Source organism: Protopterus annectens, chromosome 10.part0, assembly GCF_019279795.1.
Source record: "Protopterus annectens isolate FY-2018-M chromosome 10.part0, PAN1.0, whole genome shotgun sequence".
Classification (NCBI taxonomy): Eukaryota; Metazoa; Chordata; order Ceratodontiformes; family Protopteridae; genus Protopterus; species Protopterus annectens.
In genome coordinates, this window is record NC_056744.1 from 1,569,077,195 (window position 1) to 1,569,090,071 (window position 12,877).

At 37.6% G+C, this 12,877-nt stretch overlaps 1 protein-coding gene across 1 annotated transcript in view; it reads right to left on the bottom strand.

Moving 5' to 3' along the window:
- Positions 1-2,973: 2,973 nt before the first annotated feature.
- The window catches only part of LOC122812859, a 129,560-nt gene continuing 119,656 nt past the window's right edge, over positions 2,974-12,877 (bottom strand). The window contains exon 8 of the mRNA XM_044084900.1: positions 2,974-3,577. Within this exon, the coding sequence (XP_043940835.1) occupies positions 3,012-3,577 (566 nt within the window). The 3' untranslated portion in view covers positions 2,974-3,011. The remainder of the gene's footprint in view (positions 3,578-12,877) is intronic.

The following is a 12,877-nucleotide window of genomic DNA, read 5'->3' on the forward strand; positions in this document are numbered from 1 at the left end:
ACAGTGGTTCAAGGCTGAGTCTGAAAAGGTCCTTGTGGATAAGTGCTGTATCCCAGTTACCCAATATAAGTAAGATTTTCTTAACCAGCATGATTTTGTAGTCCCTCACAAGCCCTTGTGAAAGCAAACACAGCTTAGAGTCCTGCCAGCCTCCCTGACAGAGCTCAGTGTTCAGCAGAAGATTTAGTAGATTGCATCTGGAAGAAAACATAATGAATGTAAGTTGTACACCAGCTAGTCACGAGTAAGTGTTTGACAAGAGAAGACTGAAAACTAGCAACACATGGTGCATATAAAGTTAAGGAAATTGTCAGAAATGGAAAAAAATCAAGGTGCTGGGAAGTCAGGACAGAGAGAAAGCAAGAAAGGGAGAAAAGAAGTGCATGTGTATGTTGACAACATTTTTCACTGGAGTAGCATTTGCAGTTTATTTCCATTTGAATATTGTTATGAATCTCATATGAGCCACTTCATAATCCAGTCCCACACCTGTGTAAGATGAGTTTGATTTGAGTCTGATGAGTCTTGTGATTTGCTGATGCTAAAGGTACTTCCAAACATAGTCCAGCTCTGTTTTGTTGATATACATTTTTTTCTTCTACCTATCTTAGTGATGGATTCCTTTTTCTTTTTTTTTAAAGACCAACAATGTATAAAACAAGTATTTTTCAATTAAAATTACAGTATTAAATAGACAAGATGTGTGGGTAGGCTCCCATTCATTTTCTGATGTAATGCCTTTAACCTGTTTTGACTAAGCTTATAACAAATTGCCTATTAGGTAATGCTTTATGAGGCACTTAGAAGGAGTCCAGAAGAAACTCCCTGGAAGAGGGTATAGGATGGAGGGGGGAAAGGTAAGGCCAGACGTTAGAGGAGATAAAACTCTACTCATCTTCCACTAGCAGAAGCTGGAGGTACATGATATGGGTAAAACATCATATCAGGGAGAGGTGAAGGGGTCGTGTTGGATAGGAAGATAAGAAAGAGGAGGGGAAGCACGGATGTCAGATTATATGGACATGCTTCATCACAGAGAGGGTTCTGGATTCATGATGTGGACTGTAAGAATGGGTAGTGTAAAGGGAGTCCATAGAGATATCCAAGAGGGTACATGGTGGTGAGAAGGAGTGAAGTGAATGAAGGAAGGAAGACAGGGATAGAGGGAAGGCAGAATGCTGAATGCACATAAAGGGTAGATGACAGACATTATTTATTGCTGCCATTGAGCAAATGTAATATAATACACGTTAAAGTAAAAGTGAAAGTAATGTAATATCACAAATGACCCCCCCCCCCCCCCATTCCATATTGACTCTTGAACAACAGGAAATACAGAATGGGACATCATTACCTTTGTACCATGGGGAACAAAGGTTGTTTTCCTAAAATATGTTATATACTACTTCAACATTTATGATACCTGAATATTGTTTCGGAGATGGATTAATGAAATGTAAATTCATTGCAGACAGACCAGTGAAACCCACAGAAAATATTACCATTGTAGTCAGAGTCACCATAGCCTTCAATCAAGGAGCTGTGCCTTTTTACTCTTCTAAATTATTTAACAGTTTGTGAGACTACCACAACTCAAGAAAAAAAAATGTAGCTACTGAGTTATACCCAGCTTTGACAAAAAATTATATTTTCTATTTTTAACAGTATCTTTAGTGGATCGGTTGTGGCAGGCTCATATTCAGTGAATTGGTCTTTGAAAAATAGTCATATTGTAAACATTTATCTCTGTTTTTTTTTTTCCTGGGACAAAGTGCACTGTGTGTTGTGCTGTGCTGTTTTACATAGAGCACAACATAGTAACAAAACCAGCACTAGAAGCAAAGGAATGTGGTAGCTGAAAGTAAAGTTGGTGCAAAAAAAGACCGCGTGGTAAAGGAAAAAAATGTGTTACATTTATGAGCACAGGGCAAGTACAGAAGAAGGCAAGAAATGAGTTTAGTGCAGATGAGCCATTAGCAGAACACGAGACACCACAGCCTTGAGCTGAAGAATCTAAGCAGAGAATTGAACTTCTTTACCTGATACTGTATTCTGTAAGTAGAATTCTGCATTCTGTTGAGCTTTGCCGCATAATTTAGTTTACTGCTTACCTCACAGTACCACAACAAGGAACTGATAGGATGCTTTCTCAAACAGTATGCTAGTGAGTTAGTTTAACTTTGCCTGGAGTGCAGCCGGTACAGATGTTTGACCATGCAAGCAGCTAACTAAGAGAGTAATGTAGTTATCTTGTAGGCCTGACTAGGACCCTTGTGGTTCTCACCAGCAAATGCAGCTATCTGAACATCAGTGTAACTTCTTGCACAGCTGAACCTGATCCGCCAGACATATGGAAAAAGGCTTGAACATGGAGATTTGGATGGGCATCTAAAGTTGACATCTTCTGTATGTCGAAGTATTAGATCAGTTTAGTTACAGTAAAAGAAACAAAACAAAATACAGCATTTTGCCAGTGTGACTATGTAAGTGGTGTGCATCTTCCATGAATGCATTACTGACAAATATTTTTTCCGTATCACCCTCTAGGACAGACACCCACATACACATGCACATACTCATAGACATATACACAAACAGACACACACACACACACACACACACACACACACACACACACACACACACACACACACACACACACACACACACACACACACATGCATGCACGCACACACGCACACACACACACATATACATAAACACATATGCATAAACACAAACACACACACACACACACACACACACACACACACACACACACACACACACACACACACACACACACACACACACACACACACACACACATGCATGCACGCACACACGCACACACACACACATATACATAAACACATATACATAAACACACACACACGCACACACGCACATACACGCACACACACACACACACACACACACACACACACACACACACACACACACACACACACGCACACACACACACACAGACACCACACAGATGTTACTGATTAAGGACCAGGAACAATCCGAAGTGGGCACATATTCCCACCTTTGTCATGCCAGCAAGGATCGAAAAAAGGCACAACATCTATAAATGTGCCCCAGAATGTAAAAAATTTCACTAAATTATTAGGATCATTTGCATTGTAAAATGACAGCTCACCAGAGTCACAGTTTAAATAGATTCCAATTTTGTATGGAAGTATGTCCATAGGGATGACTTTTTTCTTGTCCTCCCAGGCTTCATAAACAACACGGGTCTCAAACAGACCTTCATTTCGGCGCATAATGACCCAATAACCATTTGCTGGACAGGCTTTCACATCACCATTCCTTCTTGCAGATATTTTACAAACGCCCAGAACCCACCTTGCCTTGTTCTCCACATTGACTTCCCAGTATTGCTTTCCTCTGCCGAAACATGGCATTCCTACCACAGAATTAATTTTGTCAAACCTCGCAGGACTCTTTGGTACAGGTTTTGCTTTCATGCCACAGTACACACTTTTGCCATCATCTGAGACCTCTAGATTTGGGTGAGCAGTGTCTCTGTCTATGATTACACTGACAAAATCTAAAAATAAAAGAAAAATAAATCAGAACATTTAATGCAGACATCCCAATAACATGTGAGCCTATGTGTTGACTATAAGGGGAAAAAACAGCTGAATTTATTTAATGAAAAATTGTTCCACTTAGAGACGCTAACAAGAATAATATTTAAAAGTAGCCCTATGTCACTTTTTGTTTATGAATTAAGTTATTCTTGTAACAATTGCCTGTTAAAAATTTCCCAGCAGGCAATATTAGGCATTTGTTGACATAAAATGGCAGTAGTGAATCTCAGTGTTGAACTATTACTTATTTTTCTCTTCATACTCTGTTAGTAGTGTGAGTAATGAAAGTGACAGATAAATACATAAGTATGTTTGCATGTATTTTGCTTCCACTATGAGTGGACAAATGGCTGTTCCCCTAGCCTCAACTTCACAAAAGTTGGTCTTTTAAAAAAAAAAACAGACTTCCTGAAAAAACTGTTTTCAGCATATTTCTCTGGGGAGAAGGCAAACTGCCTTACACTCATTGATGCGTACACCCCCATAATACAGTCAATTCCATGGCCCCATTGTAAGGGGGCAAACATGGCATTTAGTGCCTGCAGGATTCCCCAAAAATGCTGGTGTTTCCATTGAAAAGCACTGTCGGGGATTTGAGTCTCAGGGAACTGAGGCTCAGGGGATTTTCATTCATTGATTTGCCTTTGATTACTAGAAATGTCTGAATGGGTAAAGACCATGTTCAGTGGTGGCACAGGGAGATAAGCTACACATGACCTACATCTGCATGAGTTAACAGTAAAAATGCACTGTTTAACACTTGATTATGTAGAACAGGTGATCACCAAGTTGTATGACCAATATAATGTTTGCAGTAGGTTATGTTCACACACTTCTATATATACGGCACATTAAGCTCACACACATTTACAGAACATTCAGTGTTATTTTAAATTGTAGGCATATAGTCACCCTGTAATTTTAGCACACAGACAGGAACTATATCACAGGAGTCAGCTGGTGACACCTTCTAGATTTCAGTCTCCTAAAAATACAATTTGATATAGCTCACCTTATCTTACGTGTCAACAGCTGTATTGCTTGTCTCTTTTCTTTGTTTACCAATGACCAATGCAGCAAAATTTTTGCTTATGTTGATTTTACTAAGATTTGCACAGAACTTCAGAACAAAATTTCAAACATTTTCAAGAAATCATTTTTACTCTTAGACTGGCATAACTCAGGAATAATAATGTAGAAAGCAGAAAGGGCAAAGAGACCTGTGTGTATGGTGTGGTGGGCAAACAATGGTCCACACTGGGAATGGCCATCGAAAAGTTATTTTCAGATACTATTGCAGTTTTGGTACTGGAAAAACATATTTTATAATTCCAGATTCTGAGGCATGGTACATTAACCAGGTTCATCTCTCTTTGTCTTTCTCTTTGTTGTTTATTTCCAGCCTGAGTCCATAACACAATCACTCGGACTTCACTGTAATTCTTATGGTAGTACACTGTAATGTTAAAAGAAAGAATTAAGACTTCAAGGCAGAAATGTTAATGATGTGATTTTTTTTTAAAAGAAGATGTGCAAAGCTTTAATTACTAGGAAGAATTATGCACTGGGATGAACCATAGATAGAGCACATGTATGGAATGTAAACAGAACTGTCCCTAATTTCTACATTCACTAAACTTTTCTCTGAAGTATCTCTAACCAGTTAAAAAAATTCTTTAGGTAGACAATTACAATGAATGGAGCTGCTGGACACTTTTGATGTAATAGGGACCAGGGTGTCCATCTTAAGCTGAATCTGTACAGTATACCACTGACTATGTTACAATTGGCCCTAGAGATATACTGTGCTATTTATTGCTGCTCAACTGCTTAGAAAGGTGCACTCCAGCTGACTGCACCTATACACATATACATTCACACATGCACTCGAGCACATACATAAACTGCAGGGATCTGTACATTAAGGAATTCAGGACAGATGTCGTGCAGTTTTGGATTCTGTTGGCAAGGGGATACCAGCACAGACAGGCTCTTCCTGTTAGTACCTACTGTCCAGCACTGGCATAAATAAACTTGTCACATGTGCCGTGTTTATTGTCATGCTTCTGCGGAATGCTCCTGCTAACTAGTATACCACACTGGGTATTATATTATTCCACATGTAATAAAACCCATCATACCTTGCGTAAGGAATGCAAATGTGTGCAGTCATCTGATGCGTGCACATACGAACCAGTATATCACACTTTGTATGATGCTATTCAAATTCTACTATTCTACTAGTAAAATATAATAGAATCTTGCTACACAGTAATACCACTACACTATTCTTATATGATACAATGGCAACCTTTTGATGTCATTGCTTGCATTTAATGCATTGATTACATTTATACTCTCTTTGTCAATATCATATCATGTAAATATTTGTTTTAGGTTGGTTGCAAATTTGTATAAATGTTCCATACTTTTTGATTCATCTATGTATGTATGTATGTTGTAACATTTGCCTTACCTGGAGCTTTTCTCCCCAGGCTCCACTGAAAATGGGTAGCTACTATAAAGTCAGATTTTTCTGTAAACAAAGGCAAGCAAACAAACAAATAAATAAAATATTCCACATGTAATAAAACATGTTATGTCTTGTGTTAGGAATGTGAACATAAGGTATGACCTGGTATACAGTATACTTATATGATAGCAATAATCCATGAATGAGTATGGGTAATACTTAGTTTACCCATAGATGTCATGGTTTGGTGCTTTGGCAGATACTGCAGAGGATTAAAGCACTGAACTATTAACTAATTGTTTCCTACAGTTCAGGACATGATTTGTTTATCCTCCATTTTCCCAGTGTGTGGCTCTGAGTAAATCATGTAGCCAGGCATAGCTCTATGGTAATTGGGATAGGCTTGCCTGTGGTCTGTTGGACTATATTCCTAGTAACTACATGTGAGAATGCAGTCTGAGTAACCAACAAAAAAGCCAGGCTCGAGTAAACAAACAGTACCCACATCCCAAAAAAAGGATTATTACTTTTATGTAATGCCATTATTAAAAAATAAATAAATAAATAGATAAATAAAAGACACATGCTCTTACATAATAAGATTGTAATTATGGAAGTGTCGCTTCTCATTATCTTGAGCAAGTGAGGGCAGCTTCCCAATGTACTGTGCATGTGCAGGACATGAGCATTGCCAATGATTGCACAGAATGTTGGAGTAAAGGCAACTTCCCAATGTACTGTGCATGTGCAGGACATGAGCATTGCCAATGATTGCACAGAATATTGGAGTAAATGCAGCTTCCCAATGTACTGTGCATGTGCAGGACATGAGCATTGCCAATGATTGCACAGAATGTTGGAGTAAAGGCAACTTCCCAATGTACTGTGCATGTGCAGGACATGAGCATTGCCAATGATTGCACAGAATGTTGGAGTAAAGGCAGCTTCCCAATGTACTGTGCATGTGCAGGACATGAGCATTGCCAATGATTGCACAGAATGCTGGAGTAAATATACTTTCTGCCACATTTTGAAGGTAGTCTGGACTGCACATATATCTAGCTGGCTGCTTACATTAAGATGCTTGCTCATTCACAAAGTGCTCTAAGAGAGTTTTTTTTACATGATTCTGTTTTGTGGGTCATGTTTCCTGTGTGTGTATATGGAAGGGTGGATTTTTTTTTTAATTTGATAAGTAGAGGTTTAGTTTGTTATTCTTTTCTTAGCAGCATGGAGAATATAGCAGCTGTGGCTTTTATTTTCAGCAGTACAGCTGCAGGAATTGTATTTTTTTTTCTGGACCATTTCTGGACCCCTTTGCATGTGTAATGTTTAAATTACAGTCCAAAAAGAAACCAGGATGTAGGTAAATGGGTCCTTCAACAAAGCAGTCAAAATGTAAAGTAAAAACAGAAGAAGGCTCCAGACCATGGCAGATACAACCATATATTTAATACGAAAAAAGTCACAAGGTGAGCGCTTTTGCAGCTGCAAGCTGCTTCATCAGACAACCATTCCAAAAACTCATCCACTTTTATATTTAAATATAAAAGTGGATGAGTTTTTGGAATGGTTGTCTGATGAATATATAGTTTTATCTGCCGTGGTCTGGAGCCTTCTTCTGTTTTTACTTTACATAATGTTTAAATTACAATTGACATGCTAATTGGTCTATCCAATTAATCTGCCTCTTTTTGAATACAAATAATGATTCTTTGTATAATAACCAGGGTATTACACCTTGAATGATTTATATATATATATATATATATATATATATATATATATATATATATATATATATATATATATATATATGTAATAAAACCCAGGTAATGCCTTACATAAAGAATAAGAACATGAGGTATGATTTAAGTGTTTTGAATAGATCGCAAAAGATATGATGCATGTTTTATAAATGATGACTTGAGATGTAATGTAGGTGCTAACAGGTATGTATAACACCTTATGCGAATTTATTCTGTATACAAATACAGCCCATATCCTGCCTTGTGCAAGCAATGAAAACATGAAGTGTGATTTACGAGCTGATGGCATTACTCTTAAGCCATGGAAGTTACTCATGTATTAACACTGTGAAAAATCTGCCTTCAGTTTGTTTGACCTGTTTTAGCAAAGCCCCTCCATCAAACACATATATGCACATCATCAACCAGAAATGTAGCCCAGAAGGTTTCTAGCTTTGGTTCTGTATAAAGTTACAAAATAACATTTGTAAAACTCTCAAATTGTAATGCATTGATGGTACTGCAAATATGTACATGCAGATGGTGAGACCTTCATTCAAATAGGAAGTAAAGCAGCATTTAAGCTTCACTGTGACTTGCATATCTTCATGTTAGAGTGTCAGTGTAGTATAGCTTGGCTACAACACATACCATCACTTGTGTGCTGTTATGTGTGCAACTTAAGTAAGACTTATTTGGTTTACCAAGCAATACAGTATTCTGATCAAATGAAGAAAACAGTTTTGAAAGACTCCTGTATCTAGTGAATGAGGTCCACATAATGCACATTCCCAATGTATGTTATGCACTTACAACATGGGTAAAGCTGACGGTGAATTAGATGATTCTTATACATACATACTTAGGTTCATAGGTTCATAGGTTGATACTAGGCTATCAGCCCTAGGGCCTACACAAGCCTAGCCATAACAATTCTCTGGCTATTCCCACAGTATTTACTTCCCTGGACCCCTGTCTAGCAGGGCAACTGACGTGATCCACGGGGTGAAATTCCTATCTCCCATCCAATCATCAAGGGTCCTTTTGAAGAGGGCCAAAGAGACACTCTGCTTGACATGTATGGGCAGTCTGTTCCAGAGTCTGGGGAGTCTCTGGGTCAGGAACCTATCCCTCCAGCATGTTTTGTTCATTGTGATGACAAGGTTTATATCCCTGGAGCGTGTGTCTCTGAGGGATTGGGATTTATTTAAGTGTAGCATGTCCAACAGCTCTGGGTTTGCCATGGTCTTGTATGTTAAGCAGAGATCGCCTCTGAGTAGACGATATGCGACAGAGTATAGGTGGAGTTTTTTTAGATGGTCAGCGTAGGGCATCTGCTTTAGGCTTGTGATTCTTTTAGTGAGGCATTTCTGTGGCCTTTCCAGTTGTTGCAGATGTCTTGAGAGGTACATACCAAATGAGGTGTTGTATTCTATAATGGGTCTAATAAGGGATGAGTACAGTGGGACAATGACCTCCTTTCTTCTGGAAGAAAAGCCCTTAGTGATGAGGTGTGCCACATAGAAGGATTTCCTGACTGTTGGACAGCTAGCCTGCTGAAAAAAGTCTTTAATTTCATAACTAAACAAAGCACCGTGGATTTAGATACAGAGGAATCACACTGCATTGTGGGAAGTTAACTTAATGTTATAATTCACTAGCTGTGTTAGTGTCCTGATCCATGGATTCTTTTCAGCCTCAAACTTGGACCTTCAGGTCATGGATAAAAACAATATATAGGGACAATTTTGTGCACTCATTCAATCAGAATGTGTTCTGGATTTGGAAGGAAAGAGGTTACCTAGAAAAACATGAATACATGGGGAGAACACACTAGCACTACATATAGAATGACCAGAAGTCAGAATTAAACCCTAGTTATTGGAGCTGTGAGGCAGAGATGGTACCACTGAATCACATGCTGTCAAATAACTTTTGGTGCCTCTAATCATGATTATACCAAAAACGCCTACTTGTGTGAAATTATATATAGATATTTTGTTCAAAACTGAAATCTGCCAATTGAAGGGGAGTGGACTTCAAGTAAAATACCACCTCATTTTTTCATCAATGACATGAGCTTCTAAATGATAATACAACAACAACAAAAAAGCCTTTGTATTGAGGTGGAGCCTAGATGGTCAACTGAGAGCAGTAAATTTTGAGAGCTCCATAAACTAGTATAATAATATAGGAAAATTTTATTATTTTTCAAGTTTAAAACATCAGAAATCTATAGATAAACTGCTAAATTACATAAATGTCAATTTTGATGGAGATAAAGAAAAATTTTCCCTTCAAGTAACTTGAAGATATATTGAGTCACTGAATAAGAACAACTCAAGGAATTCTCATCCAGATGCTGCTTTGAAAAAAGAACTGCAACTGATGACATCTACATTACAGGAACTATCTTTGAAGATGGATGGCTTTAAAAAATGACTTAAAAAAAACTCAAATTAAGTTCTTAAAAACAGACTGATACTCTTAATGAACTACTAAAGCAACGCCATACAAAAATAACAAATATAGAGACTTCTCTAAATGACACTGAAGGGAGACTTAAAGAGGAAGAATTACAAAAAGATGGCTGCTTAACAAAATAGATGACTTAGAAAACAGGGAAAGGAGAAACAACATAAGGATCTTTGGTCTGCCAGAAAACACTGAAGGAGATGACATTATTTCATTCTTAACCTGGATTCCTGAAATTTTAGACTTGAAAGAGGGACTTTCATTTGGAATTGAAAGGGCGCATAGAGCACTGAGGAAACCTGCTTCTAACTCAACAAATACTACACCTAGATCCATAGTTATAAAATTTCTTTCATTTCTGGACAAAGAATTAATATTAAAATCTGCTTGGAGAAAATCACCCTTAAAATACAGTCAAACCCTGATAAGGTTTGACAATGATTATTCTTCCAGAATACTAGAACAAAGGAAAAAAGTCTGGCCAATAATAAAACTGTTAAAATAAAACAACATGAAAACACAGCTGGCCTTTCCAGCCAAGATAAAAATATTTGCTGCCAATGAGATGAGAATCTTTAATGACTTAGACGAAGCTACTACATTCATCAAAACAACAACATAGTGTCTATCCCAGAATAAATGGAATGGGTGGCCCCTACCCTTAAAATAATAAAAGAAACAAATCCTTGGACTGATGCTAGTAAGCAGAAACAAAAAACTGATTCCAAGATAGCTGTCCCAAAAATAACTCTTACAACTACATCTCTCAAAGTATCAGCTAATATGGTACATCACTTGTCATCTGCTCTTATTTGAAAACAACAAAACAGGAGGATTTCTTAAAACAACTGAGAAACAGTAATGATTTATTCAGAATGTTCAGAGAGTTCAATAATTCTTCATAAATAAGGCTAGGCCAAGATGGGTTACTATTTACATTATATACAAGCCAAACAAAGCAACATATAATACAAACATAAAAGTTTCTATTCCCCAGTGTAAGCTCAATGAATACTTATCTTGTTCATTTTTCATTGATTTTACTTATAACAATTTAATTAACAAATTCAACGAGGTACCATTCATCAGAGTTCAGACTCAAATGTAACAAATTAACATCATATACAATAGCAGTAACAGTAGAGTGTTTTGAAAAAAAAATGCTGTCATGGAGACTAATGCCTTCTTCAGTTAAAGTATAGAAATGTCATGTATATCCTGGTTGAATAATAGTAGCAAGATCTTAGTACAAATGTCATCATAATTTTGTCTAAATATAGTTAATATCAATTATGTCGGGTATCATAGCTACGGGTGCTGTTTGATCAATCCTGATATGGTGTGCGTGGATGAAGCCGTGTTTGGCAGCTAGTACAAATGTCATTATTATTCTGTCTAAACATAGTTAATATCAGTTATGGCAGGTATCATAGCTTCGAGTGCTGTTTGATGAAGCCTGACATGATGTGCATGGATGCAGCTGTGTCTGGCAGCTGTTGTATTTTGCCGTTTTTGTCTCTGGGAAGATGTGGGTTGTGGCTTGTGATTGAGGTTTACTGATGCTTGTGTATTAGAAAAAGACAGTTGGTGTTTTGGCCTGGATGTAGGGGAAGGGGGTGGATGAAACTGTGATATTTTGGCAGAGAGTGGTTTGTTTATACATCTACCGAGTGAGAGGTGGGTAGGCTGGAGGAATGTGTGGCTGTTGTCGCTTACTGTGGCAGCTTGTTGGGAGGTTTTTTTTTTTGGAATCTCCATTCTTTTCCTGGCTGCTGCCTCACTGAAAGGGAGGGAATTTAGGCTTGAAGTTGCAGTGAAGTGAAGCTTTGCTTCAGGTGCAACGTGAGCCTCTGGTATGCAGTACACAGACACACTAACAGAAACAGGGAAGTGCTAGACAGTCATCAGATTTCTTTCATGGAAATATCTATGGGAATAGAAGGTGTGTTGAGTGATTCACTGGTAGAGTGGCCACTGCATGGAACAGGCTGGTAAAATGGAACAGAACAAATATTGGTTTGGATACTTTAAGTACAGCCTGGAAACACACCGCATGAACTAGTGAATGGTGTTCTGGCAAAACTGGATGGGCATTGTTGCCTGTGCTTGAAGCACTGATATGCGTGTATGTAAGGATGGAAATATGCTTATAACAAATAAGAAACTAGAAGGGTCTCATAATTTAAAGTCTATGGATTGTATAAACACACTCAGAAGGAGTTAATTATAAGAATAAGCATTACAGCTTGTGGTTTCTCAAATAACTAAGCAATAGCCAAAAAAAAACCACACACACACACACACACACACACACACACACACACACACACACACGTTATGTAATGTATGATTTTAGCAAATCTAGACATAAAATATATAATCGTCATATAAGATGAAGCAGTCTGCTGAATTTAGATATTAAAGACAGGATTTAATAACATGGCTTGTGTATAATAACACTACTGTCTTAACTTGTCATAAATGACATACACTACACTGAACATCAAGGGGAAGCATGATGATTTTCTTATATAAGTAAATATGCATAACAAGTCATGTAA